Source organism: Coregonus lavaretus, assembly GCF_964263955.1.
Source record: "Coregonus lavaretus genome assembly, contig: HAP1_SCAFFOLD_2457, whole genome shotgun sequence".
NCBI lineage: Eukaryota > Metazoa > Chordata > Actinopteri > Salmoniformes > Salmonidae > Coregonus > Coregonus lavaretus.
The window spans coordinates 11185-32586 of record NW_028160680.1 but is presented as its reverse complement, the minus strand read 5'-3'; the positions used below and the strand labels follow the sequence as shown (position 1 = coordinate 32586).

At 43.9% G+C, this 21402-nt stretch overlaps 1 protein-coding gene across 1 annotated transcript in view; it reads right to left on the bottom strand.

The window, feature by feature from the left end:
• Nucleotides 1-20963, bottom strand: part of LOC311121571 (cAMP and cAMP-inhibited cGMP 3',5'-cyclic phosphodiesterase 10A-like) — a gene marked incomplete at its 3' end in the record, with an annotated part of 68345 nt that extends 47382 nt beyond the window's left edge. The window contains exon 1 of the mRNA XM_084196035.1: nt 20893-20963. Within this exon, the coding sequence (XP_084052161.1) occupies nt 20893-20956 (64 nt within the window). The remainder of the gene's footprint in view (nt 1-20892) is intronic.
• Nucleotides 20964-21402: the final 439 nt, after the last annotated feature.

The following is a 21402-nucleotide window of genomic DNA, read 5'->3' as shown; positions in this document are numbered from 1 at the left end:
CACACACACCCACCCACCCTTCCGCCCCACACACACCCTCCAACCACCATCACCCACCACCATCAGCTCTGCTTTTCTTATCCAACCCCACACATTCTAGGAACACCAACCATCAATCTACGATTGTGTGTGTGTTTCATACAATCTGGCATCTTTCTTTTTACTAATCGTACCCAAAATGTCACCAGGCCAAATCACATGCTGCATCATCAAAGATATAACCAGAGGATCACATGACAACAGACATCACAACAACATCACATGACAACAGACATCATGACAACATCCCATGACAACCGACATCACAACAACATCACATGACAACCGACATCACAACAACATCACATGACAACCGACATCACAACAACATCACATGACAACATCACATGACCCCCCCCCCCCCTAACTCTAAGTGTATGAGAGCCTGCAGTGATACTAAGGGCTGTGGGATGTGTGTGTGGTATGGTTGTGTTTGTGTGTGTGTGTGTGTGTGTGTGTGTGTGTGTGTGCGTGTGTGTGTGTGTTGATGCTTCTCCCCTCACACCACTGTGGTCAAGTCAGGTCTTGGTTGACCCCTCTGGTTCTGGTCAGAGACCTCGACCGTCTCCCAAATGGTACCCTATTTCCTATTTAGTGCACTACTTTTTGACCAGCTCCCATAGGGCTCTGTTCAAAAGTAGTGCCCTATGTAGGGAATAGGGTGCCATTTGGGCCGCGGTCCTCAATAGCATGTCTCGTTCCCTCTCTGGGGTCGTTGATACAACAGTAATGGCATCATCATGATGATGAAAATCTGTTCTGCTTCAATGGTCACAGTATTTCAATGTGTGTTGTTATTCAAAAGACGGACGGAACAGCGGACATGGTTCTGTGAAGAGGTGACATTCTATGTGATTATTTTAAACAAACAAACAAACAAACACAGACACACAGAGACACACACACACACACATCCTAGTACACTCCTCTAGTCATCTAACAGCACCATGGTTAAACCGCTAACAAACATGAAAAAACATCACAGTCCTCTTGGCTTTCTGCTCAGAGATGTAACGCAGGCCAATTGAATCATTTTCAAACCAATTCTCCATATTTCTCTCTTTAGTTCCATATTTATTTTCATTGTAATATTAAATCATTCTACACCCAGGTAGCAACTCTATCCATCAGTCTTTGGTGTCAGTTTCAACTCTATCAATCAGTCTCGTGTCAGTTTCAACTCTATCAATCAGTCTCTTGTGTCCGTTTCATGTAGCCAAATAACAGTGGTAGGCAGTGCTTCTACTGTCAACTACATTGCTCTTTAATCTTTTAAATATTATTTTTGTGTTTTCTGGATAAACTGTTCCTTCCATTGGCGTAGCAGGCTACTCATTTGACATTACGTACGGACAGCAGTACCTGTATTTTTCATACGTTTTACATCAAACTGAAACCCAATCTCTCTGTGCTGAGTTTCCTGAGTAAAACCTGGGGTCTGTTCAGAAGGGTGCAACGTTACAGAATGTTTTGATAGCGTCGTGAAACGAGATAAGAAAAGTAACACAAAAAAAAGAACACAAATCTAAATTTGACACCATATGCCTTGATAGGCTACCATGGGAGAACAGGGGGCCGGAAAAATAAGCTACAAATCCACCGAACCCTCATTTCAGTAAGCACGCACGTACGTACGTCTGTCCTTATTCTACAAAGCAGATCTTAGAGTAATTATTTTTAGGTCTGCTCATTTCACCCTGTGAGTACAGTAGGCCTAGATACGTATCTCTGTCCTTATTCTACGAAGCAGACCTTGATTCTTTTTTAGGTGTGCTCTGCTCTACACTGTCACTATTGTCCCCCTGGAGATCTGGCCCTGCGTCACTCCTCCGATGTTCTTCTTCTCCAGCCTGCGTTAGACTGAAAGAGCACTGGTCCTTGTGGGGGGGCAGGACTGAGTTCAGGCCCCAGACGTCATCAACTCCCTGCCGGACCCTAGCCAACTCCCTAGCCTCTCATGTAGCACACTTTAACTCCCATAATCCCACATCACCTCGATCCCCTACACCCTAGGCACTTGTGTAGATCTGAGAGGATTGTGTATTGGCATAAGCAACATGTTGTTGTGCTTTGCGTCCCTCCTGTCTAGTCTCCTCTGCAGGATGTTTTTGAGTGCAAGAGCGTGGTCCTCGAAGGGGGCCACGACTGAGTTCAAGCTCCAGACGTCATCAACTCCGGACACAACCTCCTGCGGCCTCTACTATATTCCTCACACCTTCTTCAACTCTGGTGAAACTTTAGTAAACTCATAAAAACAAGACACTCGCCTCTGACGTGTCAAACGATTCCCCTCCTCTGAATCCTGAATCAACTCATGACCTCGCCCCCCCGCCTACGCCTTAGGCTCCTGCGGAGATCTGAGAGGAACGGGTCGGGGTTCCGCTGCACAATATGGCCACATATCCACCTGATCCATCAGAACGTCATCATCAGCTCCCTACTGGACCCTCACACAACCTAGCTAGCCTCGCAGGTCACGCTCTCCGTAAATCCCTAAAATCAACCCCTAGCCCCTATACACCCTAGTCACTTGGGTAGGTCAGAAAGTATTATACAACTGAAAAAGCACTAGGGCAGTACTTAGCTTTCCATTTGATAGGCTGCCACATTGCTTACACCTGTACACTCCTCTGAGATGTTAATGTGCAGGGAAGGGTACAAGGTAGTGAGGTGATACAGCGCCTTCAGAAAGTATTCCTTGACTTATTCTTCATTTTGTTGAACTCAAAATTGATTAAATTGATATTTTTTTTCCTTACCCATCGATAAACAGTACCACATAATTGAAAAAGTGAAAACATGTTTTTTTTTTTTATTCTGTAGCGAATTTATTGAAAATGAAATACAGAAATATCTAATTTACATAAGTATTCACACCCCTGAGTGAATACTTTGTAGAAGCACCTTTGGCGGTGATTACAGCTGTGAGTCTTTTGGGGTGAGTCTCTAAGAACGTTCCACACCTGGATTGTACAACATTTACCCATTATTCTTTTCAAGCTCTGTCAAATTGGTTGTTGATCAATCCTAGACAACCATGTTCAGGTTTTGCCATAGATTTTCAAGTAGATTTACCCGCACAGAATACGGTAATATACCGTATATTTTAGGAATTCTACAAACCTGGTCCTGAAACTCTAAAGTAACTTACTGGCCAATTGCTGCCAGTCATTTACTGTAATTCAGAATACAGTACCATAATGAATTTTTGGTCCACCAAAAACCTTTTGAACACTAGTGGGTGCATGGTGTTGTTAAGTATCTCACTCATTAACATATTTTGAGGCGTGTCTTGTAAGAGGCTATATTTGTTGCACCTGTTAGTGAGAGTTCTGTTCCAATTTAAGTGACATATGGAAGTGGTTCCCTAACAATTAAATTCATATAGGAGACCGATCAGACTGGCAGCAAGTCTCCAACCTTTAATGGTTGAGCGTTTAGCCATATCCTTTTGATCTCTGTAGTCACTGTCAGTTTAGAAGTCTTTGTTAAGGCCTAAAGAGCAAGTGATATTAAACACCAAATATCAGTTGGTATAGTGTAATATACAGTATCATTTAACATTCAAAATTAGCAATTGCTGATGTTATTTTCAATACAGTTCAACAATAAAGTACTGTTTTGCTATATATTTACAGCAGAATACTGTAAATGATGGTGCATTGTGGATAAATATTGTGGGAGGAGAAAGAATCGCTGGCTCATTTACGCATGCCTCATTAACGCATGCCTTATAAGTGGCTATATGTGTTGCAATACTTAGTGAGAGTCCTGTACCAATTTAAAATTATATGTGGATCAGAGTGGTAGCGGGTCTTAAACCTTTTTTAGTGGTTGAATATTTACCCGTGTCCATTTCATCTGTTCTTCCCTGTAATCAAGGCTTTGTTTAGGCCTCTAGAAGTGCAGGTGATATAAAATACCTGGTATTCATTAATATGCTCTAATATGCAAATGCATACAGCCAACCTGCTTGCTCGAATCCCTTGTAATTACAGTAAAATACTGTAGAAATAATTTTCTTACAGTTAAATAGTAACTTTTTCTGTATTATACTGTGTTTCATTGTTCTGGCATCAATTTACCGTGAATATCTCAGTATTGTATTGGCAATATCCAGCGATTGTCAGAGATACACTATATACAGTGGGGAGAACGAGTATCTGATACACTGCCGATTTTGCAGGTTTTCCTACTTACAAAGCATGTAGAGGTCTGTAATTTTTATCATAGGTACACTTCAACTGTGAGAGACGGAATCTAAAACAAAAATCCAGAAAATCACATTGTATGATTTTTAAGTAATTCATTTGCATTTTATTGCATGACATAAGTATTTGATCACCTACCAACCAGTAAGAATTCCGGCTCTCACAGACCTGTTAGTTTTTCTTTAAGAAGCCCTCCTGTTCTCCACTCATTACCTGTATTAACTGCACCTGTTTGAACTCGTTACCTGTATAAAAGACACCTGTCCACACACTCAATCAAACAGACTCCAACCTCTCCACAATGGCCAAGACCAGAGAGCTGTGTAAGGACATCAGGGATAAAATTGTAGACCTGCACAAGGCTGGGATGGGCTACAGGACAATAGGCAAGCAGCTTGGTGAGAAGGCAACAACTGTTGACGCAATTATTAGAAAATGGAAGAAGTTCAAGATGACGGTCAATCACCCTCGGTCTGGGGCTCCATGCAAGATCTCACCTCGTGGGGCATCAATGATCATGAGGAAGGTGAGGGATCAGCCCAGAACTACACGGCAGGACCTGGTCAATGACCTGAAGAGAGCTGGGACCACAGTCTCAAAGAAAACCATTAGTAACACACTACGCCGTCATGGATTAAAATCCTGCAGCGCACGCAAGGTCCCCCTGCTCAAGCCAGCGCATGTCCAGGCCCGTCTGAAGTTTGCCAATGACCATCTGGATGATCCAGAGGAGGAATGGGAGAAGGTCATGTGGTCTGATGAGACAAAAATTGAGCTTTTTGGTCTAAACTCCACTCGCCGTGTTTGGAGGAAGAAGAAGGATGAGTACAACCCAAAGAACACCATCCCAACCGTGAAGCATGGAGGTGGAAACAATCATTCTTTGGGGATGCTTTTCTGCAAAGGGGACAGGACGACTGCACCGTATTAAGGGGAGGAAGGATGGGGCCATGTATCGTGAGATCTTGGCCAACAACCTCCTTCCCTCAGTAAGAGCATTGAAGATGGGTCGTGGCTGGGTCTTCCAGCATGACAACGACCCGAAACACACAGCCAGCGCAACTAAGGAGTGGCTCCGTAAGAAGCATCTCAAGGTCCTGGAGTGGCCTAGCCAGTCTCCAGACCTGAACCCAATAGAAAATCTTTGGAGGGAGCTGAAAGTCCGTATTGCCCAGCGACAGCCCCGAAACCTGAAGGATCTGGAGAAGGTCTGTATGGAGGAGTGGGCCAAAATCCCTGCTGCAGTGTGTGCAAACCTGGTCAAGACCTACAGGAAACGTATGATCTCTGTAATTGCAAACAAAGGTTTCTGTACCAAATATTAAGTTCTGCTTTTCTGATGTATAAAATACTTATGTCATGCAATAAAATGCAAATTAATTACTTAAAAATCATACAATGTGATTTTCTGGATTTTTGTTTTTGATTCCGTCTCTCACAGTTGAAGTGTACCTATGATCAAAATTACAGACCTCTACATGCTTTGTAAGTAGGAAAACCTGCAAAATCGGCAGTGTATCAAATACTTGTTCTCCCCACTATATACAAAAGTATGTGGACACTGCTTCAAATTAGTGGATTTGGCTCTTTCCGCCACACCCGTTGCTGACAGGCGTATAAAATCAAGCACAAAGCCATGCGATCTCCATAGACAAACATTGGCAGTAGAATGGCCTTACTGAAGAGCTCAGTGACTTTCAACGTGGCACCGTCATAGGATGCCACCTTTCCAACAAGTCAGTTCGTCAAATTTCTGCCCTGCTAGGTCTGCCCCGGTCAACTGTAAGTACTGTTATTGTGAAGTGGAAACGTCTAGGAGCAAAAACAGCTCAGCTGCGAAGTGGTAGGCCACACAAGCTCACAGAACGGGACCGCCAAGTGCTGAAGCGCGTAGCACGTAAAGATCGTCTGTCCTCGGTTGCAACACTCACTACTGTGTTCCAAACTGCCTCTGGAAGCAACGTCAGCACAAGAACTGTTCGTTGGGAGCTTCATGAAATGGGTTTCCATGGCCGAGCAGCAGCACAGAAGTCTAAGATCATCATGCGCAATGCCAAGCGTCGGCTGGAGTGATGTAAAGCTAGCCGCCATTGGACTCTGGAGCAGTGGAAACACGTTCTCTGGAGTGATGAATCACGCTTCACCATCTGGCACCATCTGACAGATGCCAGGAGAACGCTACCTGCCCCAATGCATAGTGCAAACTGTAAAGTTCAGCGGAGGAGGAATAATGGTCTGGGGATGGTTTTCATGGTTCGCGCTAGGCCCCTTAGTTCCAGTGAAGGGAAATCTTAACGCTACAGCATACAATGGCATTCTAGACGATTCTGTGCTTCCAACTTTGTGGCAACAGTTTGGGGAAGGCCCTTTCCTGTTTCAGCATGACAATTACCCCGTGCACAAACGAGGTCCATACAGAAATGGTTTGTCGAGATCGGTGTGGAAGAACTTGACCTGCCTGCACAGAGCCCTGACCTCAACCCCATCGAACACCTTTGGGATGAATTGGAACGCCGACTGCGAGCCAGGCCTAATCGCCCAACATCAATGCCTGACCTCACTAATGCTCTTGTAGCTGAATGGAAGCAAGTCCCTGCAGTAATGTTCCAACATCTAGTGGAAAGCCTTCCCAGAAGAGTGGAGGCTGTTATAGCAGCAAAGGGGGGACCAACTCCATATTAATGCCCATGATTTTGGAATGAGATGTTCGACGAGCAGGTCATGTAGTGTATATCATAAGATATCTTCTTGTAATTACAATTATTTTGAAGACCAGTGTATCCTTAACAGCAACAACATTTTCAGTAACGGTTACAGTAACATTTTAATTGATATCACTGTGATATGTTTTTATTAAAATTAATCTTGGTTGAATGCACTGACTGTAAGTTGCTAAGGACAAGAGCACCCACTAAATGCCCAAAATGGAAATGTAAAAATGAAAACTCCAAAGAACACTGGGTAATATGCCGCTGAATGGGTAAATCCAGTAATATACTGTAAATTAGATTACAGTAACATTTGTGGTACCGTAAAATTGATTACCGACAAATGGATTACAGTAGCTGTAGTGTAAAATAAATTACAGTAACTTACTGGACAATTGCTGCCAGTAAATTACTGTACATTTTACAGGAAATGTTTTACAGTGCACACACACACACACACACACACACACACACACACACACACACACACACACACACACTAGACAGGTGTCCTGAATCCTCATAACCAGATCCGAGTTCTCCTTTGAAACTGACAGCTATGATGTCACAGTGATGTCAGAGGGGAGAGGTCAACCCTAAAAACTACAGATGTTCAGTCAGGCACATGAAAACACACAGACATGTCTTTCTTCTAAAACAGATAGATCAATAAGTACACACACACACACACACACGCCACAGAATAAAGGGAAAAGGACACTTCTCTCATCTCTGAGTGTGGAGCACTCTCCCCTCCTCCTCTCCTGGCTGATAGTCAAGGGCATGCTGCCAATGAACTTCTACGAGACTGAGGCTGTGTGTGTGTGTGTGTGTGTGTGTGTGAGCACACATGTGTGTGTGTGCGCGTATCTGTGTGTTTTTATGCGTGTGTGTGGCAGTGGGGAGGGGGGGGGCATGTGCGTCAACAGCTCGTCAGGGAGTCCCTTGCCAGGCGGAGAGATAGAGCATGTGTTTCTTATCTCGTCTGTGGAACAGAGGACTAGACTGGAGCACAGCGTCCAACACAATGTGTGTGTGTGTGTGTGTGTGTGTTTATAAGGGTAAGTGTTTGTGTACCCCTTCTTCCTAACTATAAGGAAACCCTTCTGTTGTTTGGTCAATGTGTATCCATGGATACATGGAGCTCCAGTGCCTGCATTTCAAAAAATGCTTTTTGTTCTAATTTCACCTAAACACACCTAAAACACACACACCCTAACTCAAACATGCAAGCTCACAGTTCTCACACATACACACACACACACACACACATACAGTGGGGAGAACAAGTATTTGATACACTGCCGATTTTGCAGGTTTTCCTACTTACAAAGCATGTAGAGGTCTGTCATTTTTATCATAGGTACACTTCAACTGTGAGAGCCGGAATCTAAAACAAAAATCCAGAAAATCACATTGTATGATTTTTAAGTAATTAATTTGCATTTTATTGCATGACATAAGTATTTGATACATCAGAAAAGCAGAACTTAATATTTGGTACAGAAACCTTTGTTTGCAATTACAGAGATCATACATTTCCTGTAGGTCTTGACCAGGTTTGCACACACTGCAGCAGGGATTTTGGCCCACTCCTCCATACAGACCTTCTCCAGATCCTTCAGGTTTTGGGGCTGTCGCTGGGCAATACAGACTTTCAGCTCCCTCCAAAGATGTTCTATTGGGTTCAGGTCTGGAGACTGGCTAGGCCACTCCAGGACCTTGAGATGCTTCTTACGGAGCCACTCCTTAGTTGCCCTGGCTGTGTGTTTCGGGTCGTTGTCATAATGGAAGACCCAGCCACGACCCATCTTCAATGCTCTTACTGAGGGAAGGAGGTTGTTGGCCAAGATCTCGCGATACATGGCCCCATCCATCCTCCCCTCAATACGGTGCAGTCGTCCTGTCCCCTTTGCAGAAAAGCATCCCCAAAGAATGATGTTTCCACCTCCATGCTTCACGGTTGGGATGGTGTTAATAATAAATAATAATAATATGCCATTTAGCAGACGCTTTTATCCAAAGCGACTTACAGTCATGTGTGCATACATTTTTGTGTATGGGTGGTCCCGGGGATTTAACCCACTACCTTGGCGTTACAAGCGCCGTGCTCTACCAGCTGAGCTACAGAGGACCACTGTCCTCTGGTTGTACTCATCCTTCTTCTTCCTCCAAACATGGCGAGTGGAGTTTAGACCAAAAAGCTCTATTTTTGTCTCATCAGACCACATGACCTTCTCCCATTCCTCCTCTGGATCATCCAGATGGTCATTGGCAAACTTCAGACGGGCCTGGACATGCGCTGGCTTGAGCAGGGGGACCTTGCGTGTGCTGCAGGATTTTAATCCATGACGGCATAGTGTGTTACTAATGGTTTTCTTTGAGACTGTGGTCCCAGCTCTCTTCAAGTCATTGACCAGGTCCTGCCGTGTAGTTCTGGGCTGATCCCTCACCTTCCTCATGATCATTGATGCCCCACGAGGTGAGATCTTGCATGGAGTCCCAGACCGAGGGTGATTGACCGTCATCTTGAATTTCTTCAATTTTCTAATAATTGCGTCAACAGTTGTTGCCTTCTCACCAAGCTGCTTGCCTATTGTCTTGTAGCCCATCCCAGCCTTGTGCAGGTCTACAATTTTATCCCTGATGTCCTTACACAGCTCTCTGGTCTTGGCCATTGTGGAGAGGTTGGAGTCTTTTTGATTGAGTGTGGACGGGTGTCTTTTATACAGGTAACGAGTTCAAACAGGTGCAGTTAATATAGGGTAATGAGTGGAGAACAGGAGGGCTTCTTAAAGAAAAACTAACAGGTCTGTAAGAGCCGGAATTCTTACTGGTTGGTAGGTGATCAAATACTTATGTCATGCAATAAAATGCCAATTAATTACTTAAAAATCATACAATGTGATTTTCTGGATTTTTGTTTTAGATTCCGTCTCTCACAGTTGAAGTGTACCTATGATAAAAATTACAGACCTCTACATGCTTTGTAAGTAGGAAAACCTGCAAAATCGGCAGTGTATCAAATACTTGTTCTCCCCACTGTATATATATATATACACACACACACACACACACACACACACACACACACAGTACACAGTGACTTCCATGGAAAGGTAATTTGCACTATTTCCAGGTCATTAGATGTAAAGGGTGAAGGGACTATTTCCAGGTCATTAGATGTAAAGGGTGAAGGGTCTATTTCCAGGTCATTAGATGTAAAGGGTGAAGGGTCTATTTCCAGGTCATTAGATGTAAAGGGTAAGGGTCTATTTCCAGGTCATTAGATGTAAAGGGTGAAGGGTCTATTTCCAGGTCATTAGATGTAAAGGGTGAAGGGTCTATTTCCAGATCATTAGATGTAAAGGGTAAGGGGCTATTTCCAGGTCATTAGATGTAAAGGGTGAAGGGCTATTTCCAGGTCATTAGATGTAAAGGGTGAAGGGTCTATTTCCAGATCATTAGATGTAAAGGGTAAGGGGCTATTTCCAGGTCATTAGATGTAAAGGGTAAGGGTCTATTTCCAGATCATTAGATGTAAAGGGTGAAGGGTATAACTGGCGCCCTATTCCCTATTTAGTGCACTACTTTTGACCAGGGACCAGGACCAGTAGTGCAATACTTTTGACCATGGCCCATAGGGCTCTGGTGAAAATGAGTGTAGTGTATAGGGAACAGGGTACACAGTCGTGTGTTTAGGGAACAGGGTACACAGTCGTGTGTATAGGGAACAGGGTACACAGTCGTGTGTATAGGGAACAGGGTACACAGTCGTAAAGGCCAAGGGCTATAAATGGCAGGTGGAGATGTAGATAAGGCATGTCCGTTGTTCATGGGATGGACGCACACACACACACACACACACAGAGACACACACACACACACACACACAGAGAGACACACACACGCACATGCACACACACACACACTGGTTTGAGTTACTCAGATTAAGTCAATGTTCAGATACCGCCAACTGTTTCGCCTGCTACGTTAGGTTACCGTCATAGAAAGGCCAAGGTCCTGTTCTTTACAACACCAAGGTTAAGTTATAGTAGACTGGACCAGAGTCTGGTCGAGTGGGTAACAATATCGCCTCCGGAACCATGTGCTTCCCCCTGTGGATCCTGGTTTGATGAAGTCCTATGCATTTCAGTCTCCCTGCTCCTATCCTGTCTTAAAAATATGGAAGAACTTCAGAATTCCATTCTCCTTAAAAAAGTTATAGTAGTCTAGTCAAGATAATAATGATAATACCGTCCTCATAATCTGAAGCCAGACACAGTTTAGGGCTGAGTTCTGATCTACCTGTATGTTATAGTCAAAATAACAGAAATAACAGACTGCTAGTTGGACAGGAGTAAACAAGAGCAAAGAGCTCCTCCCCCTCCCCCCTCCTCCTCCCCCTCCCCCCCCCTCCTCCTGCCCTTCCTCCTCCTCCTCCTCCTCCTGCCCCTCCTCCTCCTTCTCCCCCTCCTCCCCCCTCCTCCTCCTCCTGCCCCTCCTCCTCCCCCCTCCTCCTGCCCCTCCTCCTCCTCCTCCTGCCCCTCCTCCTTCTCCCCCATCCTCCTGCCCCTCCTCCTTCTCCCCCTCCTCCCCCCCCCCCCTCCTCCTCCTCGCTCCATTCAGTAGAGACAGAAAATGTACAGCATGATAACACAGCCTTCTTCACTGAGTTAAGTCACTTCCTCCTCCACAGTCATTTGGGTTTGAGAATGCCTGTCAGATGCTATTAGTGCTGACCTGGAGTGACCTCTGGGACCCCAGGGCACACACACACACACACACACACACACACACACACACATTTTAAATACTTTATTTGAATCCACCACTCAAATTTACAAAAAAAGGATCCAAACATTTCAAAGGTCCCTATATGCATGGCACTCAATGGTACAGAAAGCACCTCCTTCTCCAAACAGCTAGGCTGCCCACGACAGCTGAAACAGAGCAGTACCTAGCCAACTGCTTTGCCCTAGTTTTTGTCAGGCCCGCAATCTGGAGGCCACGCACTGCAAGCCTGTGTATGTGGCCGAGACTGCCAAATATCAGCGCCACCAGCTTGCACCTCCGCCCGAGGCTGTCCAAGCGTGCCACGAGGGGCTGGTACTTAAGCAGCTTCTCGGTAAAGGCCTGCTCCATGTAGCCGTCAAATGAGCAGCCCACTTCCAAAATGAGCCCCTCCCCCTGGCCTCCCCCCACAACAACAATATCTGGCGTTTTTGGCACACAGGAGAACACATCATCATCAACATCAAACCAGCTTCCCCTTACACAATAATGTCTCTGCATGTGTGCTGTTGGTGAGACCACTTGTCTCTCCTCGCTGGCTATCAGGTCAACAAGACGGTAATGTATAGCAATGTACAAATCCTTGTATGAACAGCAGCCATTCACAACATGGGCAATGGACTCCATTACATTTGACTCATGTAGAATACAAAATGGGTCATGGTTTGCAGGGTACCAGAGTGCTAGATTATATTTTATTGGTAGATCTTTCAGCCTGGGTTTAACAGTAAAGGTGAGAATGTCCTGGCCAACGGCAGCATTCTGGTACATGGAACGGGAGACAGAGTGGACAGCACAGTCCAGAGCAGCGAGTTTCCCGTGCAGCCACAGGCCAGTCCAGTGTTGCAGTAGCTGCATCCGTCTGATAACCAAGGAGTGTTGTCCTGGATGTAGGATGGGATGTTCCACCATGGGTGACAGAAACCTCCGCAAACACACACACACACACCCGTACACGCACACACACACACACACCCGTACACGCACACACACACACACACCCGTACATGCACACACACACACACCCATACACGCACACACACACACACCCGTACACGCACACACACAAAGACATGGGCACAGATTTCAAGTTTACTCAGAATATGTGAATCCTATCAAAGTAAAGAAGGGATCAGTTAGTCCTGAGAAGACACTAGGGCCACTGTATCATTTAAAAGGAGTGACATTTTGATGGGATGGGAATGTGATTGCAACACTAAAACAACTATTTCATTTGTAATAACTAACCTTGGCTACAAAATCCAAACAGATCTGGGACCAGTACGGATGTGAGTCTATGACTGGGAGAGGACAGCATACACACAGACAGACACACAGACACACACACACAGACAGACACACACAGACAGACACACACACGCCGATGAGGGCCAGAAAACAAAGACGAACATCTCATTCCAAAATCATGGGCATTAATATGGAGTTGGTCCCCCCTTTGCTGCTATAACAGCCTCCACTCTTCTGGGAAGGCTTTCCACTAAATGTTGGAACGTTGCTGCGGGGACTTGCTTCTATTCAGCCACAAGAGCATTAGTGAGGTCGGGCACTAATGTTGGGCGATTAGGCCTGGCTCGCAGTCGGCGTTCCAATTCATCCCAAAGGTTTTCGATGGGATTGAGGTCAGGGCTCTGTGCAGGCCAGTCAAGTTCTTCCACACCGATCTCGACAAACCATTTCTGTATGGACCTCGCTTTGTCCACGGGGGCATTGTCATGCTGAAACGGGAAAGGGCCTTCCCCAAACTGATGCCACAAAGTTGGAAGCACAGAACGTCTAGAATGCCATTGTATGCTGTAGCGTTAAGATTTTCCTTCACTGGAACTAAGGGGCCTAGCCCGAACCATGAAAAATAGCCCCAGACCATAATTCCTCATCCACCAAACTTTACAGTTGGCACTATGCAGACGATTTTTACATTTTTACGCTCAACGCGCTTCACCACTCAGCGGTCCCGTTCTGTGAGTTTGTGTGGCCTACCACTTCTCGGCTGAGCCGTTGTGGTTTCTAGACGTTTCCACGTCACAATAACAGTACTTACAGCTCTAGCAGGGCAGAATTTGACGAACTGACTTGTCGGAAAGGTGGCATCCTATGACGGTGCCACGTTGAAAGTCACTGAGCTCTTCAGTAAGGCCATTCTATTGCCAATGTTTGTCTATGGAGATTGCATGGCTGTGTGCTCGATTTTATACACCTGTCAGCAACAGGTGTGGCTGAAATAGCCAAATCCACTAATTTGAAGGGGAGTCCACATACTTTTGTATATATAGTGTATACACTTCATTTCGAGTTTAAAAAAGCTACATTGTCTAAGAAAATTACACAGGAACCAGACGATGCATGGAAAGTATGTTTTTTCCCCTGTGAGAGAGAGACTAAAGTGCATGTAACATTTTGTGAACGTCAGTTCCCCTCAGACACAATTAATCTATCCCTGAGCGCTCTCCCTTGGCCCAGGAAGTGCTGTCAGGATTATCCTAAATTAAGACCTGATTAATTGATTGTCAGAGTGAGACGTCACTAATTTTGAAAAGACCAGCATTTCTAAATGTTTTGGTGCCTTTCAGTGATATTTCACTCAAAAACTCAACTATACTGACATGATGCCACTGAAAAGACTACTAGATTATGTCGACTTTAATACTGACACCAAAATGCTGTGCTTTCCAATCATATATCTTTAATCTGTTTCATGTCCCCATTTTAAAATATTCCTGAGTTAAATCTTTTTCTCAAATGTAGACGGATAAGTTGACGTGTATTGTGTAGTTAAATACTGTATAACCCCAATGTAATTACACAGTGGTCCAGTATAGCTGTGTATTGTGTGTAACCTCAGCTTAATCATTACATTCACATCAGTTAAATGTACAAGTGTTGTAACTTGTGTTGTAACTGTGTTGTAACTGTGTTGTAACTGTGTAATAAACCTGTTAAGATCAGAAGATAAGAAAACTTGATTGTCCATTAAGTTGACAAAGAATGGAAAATGTGTCTTTGGCGCTCTGGCTTACAGTAAAATAATCAAAACAGACATAAAATATACACATTGAACATTTACATGTCAGTTCATCGGTCTTATTTAGGTTTGTCACTGCTGAGGGGATAAAGGATGTATTTTTCTTGTGAGTGGCACCTTGGTCTCCAACCTTACTATAGTATGGTCAATGGCAATTCCATTTTACTAAGTGATATTCAAGTGACATGCAAAGTCTGATGGTACAGTGTAAAAAAAAAACAGCCTACTTTTTGTTCATTGCGGTTATTCCAAATCACAAATAAAACCATATCTATAATATTTACATTTAAATTTTAAATTTTAGTCATTTAGCAGACGCTCTTATCCAGAGCGACTTACAGTTAGTGAATACATATTTTTTTTATACTGGCCCCCCGTGGGAATCGAACCCACAACCCTGGCGTTGCAAACGCCATGCTCTATCAACTGAGCTACATCCCTGCCGGCCATTCCCTCCCCTACCCTGGACGACGCTGGGCCAATTGTGCGCCGCCCATGAGTCTCCCGGTCGCGGCCGGCTGCGACAGAGCCTGGATATGGATATATGACTGTAATATATATAATATGATATGGATATATGACTGTAAACATTCTAAAACCCAATACTAATCTATAGATTTGACAGCTGTGTTCAGTGAAATGGCAAAGGGTCTCTGGCTGAAAATGATCAAATAATTTGTGCTCAGCTCATTATGAAGTTATAGGTCCATATGAACCAGCCAGACTAACATTGATTCGCATAGCCTACCAAACGTGTACTGCACAGTATTCACTAATGAAACGATTTAATGCATGTAGTGTAATAGTGTAGAACGTAAATGTCTGAAACTATATTAAGCAATAAGGCACAAGAGGCAGTGCTGTATCATGAATGCAGTCACATTTAAAGTGGAACTGACAGCGTTTTAGCAGCGTGAAATTTTATTAAAATCTGTACAAATACACCCCCAGGAAGAACATGACACCTTTATTTTTAATTTTTTTAATTTTTTACATTTTCTGTCAATATGGTCATTTTCACGTTTTCATAAATTCCTAGAATATTTGGGAATTACATAAAGTAAGGCATTTTGGAAAATTCTAGATATAGAGTGGGAAAGCAGCCGTGTGTTTGGACAATTAATAGACACTGCAGTAAATAAAACCTAATAAAAACATCTGTCCTGTCCAGGACCGGAGTCTACGCAGACCGGTGCGCCACAGCCAATCAGAGCTACAGTACAGTAGACCTATATGCAAATAAGCCATTTGCCAAACTGGCCTACCATCATACACTTTGAACTGGACTGTGTGTTTACAAGCAGTAGCAACAGCACGACTTTAGATCATTAGACCGCATTCGCCAACAGCCACAAAATACACCTGAATGGATTTCTGCAAATACGTAAATACCACGGGAGTCCTTTTACATTTGGGAACATCACAATCCTATTGATCAAAAAACCTTGAAAAGGTAGGCTCTCTCTCCCTCAGTTGCCTTCGCACATCAACAACAACAAGATCAACAACTAATGAAAGCCAGAGCGAGATGAGCTCAAATCTAACGAGGGAACATTAGATAAACCCTCTCAAACTTTTTCAGCTTAGTTCGTCGTCAAAATTGCACTGATATAAACTAAGGGGAATAGTAGCCTCCTCACCCTTCTGCAGCCGGTCCAAAACCACGGTTTGAAAACTGAATTGGAACTTGCCTGACGGCCCTCCCGTTTGATCGATGCCAAATACATTTGATTGACAACTAAGAGATATGCTAACTGTGGATAACAGTCTTTCAAGTTCAGCATAGCCAGCTAGCTAGAAAAGCGATTCACATTCCTTGCTAGATAACTAAATTACACCTGCAGCATATATAGCTGTAGCCAACAAAAATGATATGAGGGGAAAAAGTCGATCACTCACCCACTCCTCCAATGACATGACATCCTCCCAGACAGCTAGCTAAGGTTTCGTGTTTTTAGCTTTCTAAATAAATAGCTAGTTACATCAATAGTTACGCTAGCCCAGGGGTGCCAAACTCAATCAGCGCACGGGCCATATTGAAGAAAAAAGCACAAATTTGTGAGCCAGACATAGCCTATTTTTTTGGTTTAGTTTTTTTTACGTGCAACTGTGACCCAAACTGGCCATTGTTTTATTAGAAAAAATATGACTGACTTGTGATCACTGCCCTTGCTAGTTTGATTGTATTGACATTCCCCAGCCTTAGTTACAGTCGCCCATTTTTGTTTATAATATTAAGTCATTGAAAATGAAATGATGCATCTCGAATGGGTGACGGCAGCAAATAATGTACCAGGCCAGCTGTGATTTACAACCTGATAGCAATACTTTTTGGACTACCAAGAAATGTATTTGTGATTTATATTGGCTTCTCAACAGCTTCTCCAGCTTCTACCCCCAAGCCATAAGACTCCTGAACAGCTAATTATGGCTACCCAGACTATTTGCACTGCCCCCCCACCCCCACCCCATCTTTTTACGCTGTTGCTACTCTGTTAATTATTTATGCATAGTCACTTTAACTCTACCCACATGTACATACAGTGGGGGGGAAAAGTATTTAGTCAGCCACCAATTGTGCAAGTTCTCCCACTTAAAAAGATGAGAGAGGCCTGTAATTTTCATCATAGGTACACGTCAACTATGACAGACAAATTGAGATTTTTTTCCTCCAGAAAATCACATTGTAGGATTTTTTATGAATTTATTTGCAAATTATGGTGGAAAATAAGTATTTGGTCACCTACAAACAAGCAAGATTTCTGGCTCTCACAGACCTGTAACTTCTTCTTTAAGAGGCTCCTCTGTCCTCCACTCGTTACCTGTATTAATGGCACCTGTTTGAACTTGTTATCAGTATAAAATACACCTGTCCACAACCTCAAACAGTCACACTCCAAACTCCACTATGGCCAAGACCAAAGAGCTGTCAAAGGACACCAGAAACAAAATTGTAGACCTGCACCAGGCTGGGAAGACTGAATCTGTAATAGGTAAGCAGCTTGGTTTGAAGAAATCAACTGTCGGAGCAATTATTAGGAAATGGAAGACATACAAGACCACTGATAATCTCCCTCGATCTGGTGCTCCACGCAAGATCTCACCCCGTGGGGTCAAAATGATCACAAGAACGGTGAGCAAAAATCCCAGAACCACACGGGGGGACCTAGTGAATGACCTGCAGAGAGCTGGGACCAAAGTAACAAAGCCTACCATCAGTAACACACTACGCCGCCAGGGACTCAAATCCTGCAGTGCCAGACGTGTCCCCCTGCTTAAGCCAGTACATGTCCAGGCCCATCTGAAGTTTGCTAGAGTGCATTTGGATGATCCAGAAGAGGATTGGGAGAATGTCATATGGTCAGATGAAACCAAAATATAACTTTTTGGTAAAAACTCAACTCGTCGTGTTTGGAGGACAAAGAATGCTGAGTTGCATCGAAATAACACCATACCTACTGTGAAGTATGGGGCTGTTTTTCTGCAAAGGGACCAGGACGACTGATCCGTGTAAAGGAAAGAATGAATGGGGCCATGTATCGTGAGATTTTGAGTGAAAACCTCCTTCCATCAGCAAGGGCATTGAAGATGAAACGTGGCTGGGTCTTTCAGCATGACAATGATCCCAAACACACCGCCCGGGCAACGAAGGAGTGGCTTCGTAAGAAGCATTTCAAGGTCCTGGAGTGGCCTAGCCAGTCTCCAGATCTCAACCCCATAGAAAATCTTTGGAGGGAGTTGAAAGACCGTGTTGCTCAGCGACAGCCCCAAAACATCACTGCTCTAGAGGAGATCTGCATGGAGGAATGGGCCAAAATACCAGCAACAGTGTGTGAAAACCTTGTGAAGACTTACAGAAAACGTTTGACCTGTGTCATTGCCAACAAAGGGTATATAACAAAGTATTGAGAAACTTTTGTTATTGACCAAATACTTATTTTCCACCATAATTTGCAAATAAATTCATTAAAAATCCTACAATGTGATTTTCTGGATTTTCTTTTCTCATTTTGTCTGTCATAGTTGACGTGTACCTATGATGAAAATTACAGGCCTCTCTCATCTTTTTAAGTGGGAGAACTTGCACAATTGGTGGCTGACTAAATACTTTTTTCCCCCACTGTATTACCTCAACTACCTCAACTAGCCGGTGCCCCCGCACATTGACTCTGCACCGGTACCCCCCTGTATATATAGCCTCCCTACTGTTATTTTATTTTACTTCTGCTCTTTTTTTCGCAACACTTTTTTGTTGTCGTTGTTTTATTTTACTTTTTTATTAAAAAATAAATGCATTGTTGGTTAAGGGCTGTAAGTAAGCATTTCACGGTAATGTCTACACCTGTTGTATTCGGCGCATGTGGTAAATAGAATTTGATTTGATTTGATCTGTTCTGGCAACAATGCTTTACTGTACGTCATGGAATTCTGAGTCAAATAGAACCTATTTTTAAAACCTCTCATGAAGTTGGTTTTGAAGCATAAACTGGGAATGTGATATTTTTTGACTGATATAATGATTGTATGTTTCTTTCATATCTGCAAAGTAGTTAAAAAGCCAATTTAAATGGCTTTTTTCAGCCAGACGCAATAGCAGAGGAGTTAATTTTGTCTAGTTGCTATGCAAAAGGACTGGTCATTGGTTCTAAACAAAATGGTTGCTAAGCAGGCTGGAAAACGTTCTTGTCACTTGCTAGCTAGCTAGCTAACTTCAGCTAACTCAGTCACTTCAAACATTGAACCTGGAATGACAGTACACTAGCTGCATTTTCGTTTGTTTGATTTTTTTTTCTTCTTTTGGCATTTACTTGGATATGTCCATGATAATGATGTTGATCAGTTGATGCGTGATTTTGCTTGGCTCAGAAAAAGTTGTCTCTTCTCGTCTGGGCACAGTTCACTCCCTATGTATCGTACTGAGATCCAATTCTAAAGTGAAACACTGTTTCCGAGGTTGGACATGCAGACAGCCAGGCTTATATTAACCCCCGCTGCCCCAAACTAGGCTGGACGCAAAGTGAAATAATGTGCGACGCAAAGTGAAATCATGTGCGAGTTGAGATAAATACAAGAGAAAATGATTCGGACAGCAACATGAACATGATCTTCTCATTGAGGCACGGTGATCATTTTTCAGATGGAAATGTTAGCAGGCATAGTGTGCATGTAACGGCCAATACAGCAGGCTTGGGTCCAAACAACCAGTTTTACAACAATCAAGTGTAACCGTAGGCCTAGGTGTGATGTGAGTCAGAGAAACACGCTCGTAAATAGGTGGCAGCCCGTGTAGGGCTAGTCAAGGGACATCTTGATAGGTCTACTATACAGACAGGCGGATATAAGTTATTTCGCTTTTACGTTTAACTTTGCATGTTAAGTTCAACATAACAATCGGAGCCGGTCTACGAGTCATAGCGGCGCAGTCTGGCAAGGAATGTACGCGCAATGCAGAGACAGAGTCTGGACTTTGCGTTCTGGAGAAACGGGTCAACAGTGGTGCTGCCTCTTTCGCACCACCAGCTCCGTACATCAATTTTACCACAACAGCGGACCAGGGATTTCATTCCGCTACTCGCTTTGTAAAGTGTCGGTCAGTGCTTACTCCTCATCGTCACTAGGGTACATTATGGGGTATTCTACTGTCCCCACCCATGTTTCGGATGTTATCACTGATCAGCTATCAATCTGTTGCCATTTCGAAAGTTGGATAGGCTATTTCCAAGTTGTTATAATTGCAACTGATCATAATAAGAAATGTGTTTTAATTGGCTAATTCTTGTTTGGTTTGTTTTATCTCTATTTTGCTTCTCGTAGTGTATCTGTAAAAGAGACATAGGTCTCTCAGCATGACTCCGTCAAAATAAAGGTTAAATAAATAAAATACATAAATATTAATAATCGAGCATTAATGTGTAGCCTAATTGTGATCACGGCGAAGTCCAAAACTAGAGCCACGAAATCCCGCGTTCAAATCGTGGATAATACAACATGTGTAAAAATACCAACACATTTACTTGGCTCCATTCAGAATTGATGGACATGCGCCCATTGATAAAGATGACATTCAACAGTTTGACTGCTGCAAAGAAAAAGTACTTACTTGAGCCCAGAAAACAGTCCGTTATCCTTCGAAAACAGCTTGTCGAAGACGGACCATCTTCCATGTCTGCCTGTGAGCGAGCAGAGTGCGAGGAGGGACAAGCGACGGAGAGAAACCAGGGTGGCGTGCCTCTCTTCTAAAACTGCCGCTGTTCGCTCCTGGATCTGGCGAGGTTGGTCCAGAATGGCTGGAGATTCTAGGTCCTAGGTCCTATAATAGCCCGAGCCCAACCGAGCTGGTGGGTGGGGGGGGCGGGGGGGGGGGTGCAGTGGTCGTGAGCAGTGCGTGATCCGTGATGAGCACGGTAGCCTAAGGTAACGCCGTAGAGGCGAGAGCAGCGGCGGGTACAGGGTCTGCTCACTCCCCTTGCCTTTACGAGGTGTAGCTCAACGTCGGTTGGACCGCCTCCTCTCCTCGCCGTGGCAGCAGTTAAACAGTGAATGTGCAAGAGGAAGACAAAGACAGGAAGGCGACGGAACGGAGGGAGGCGCGGATTGGTAGGAGTGAGAA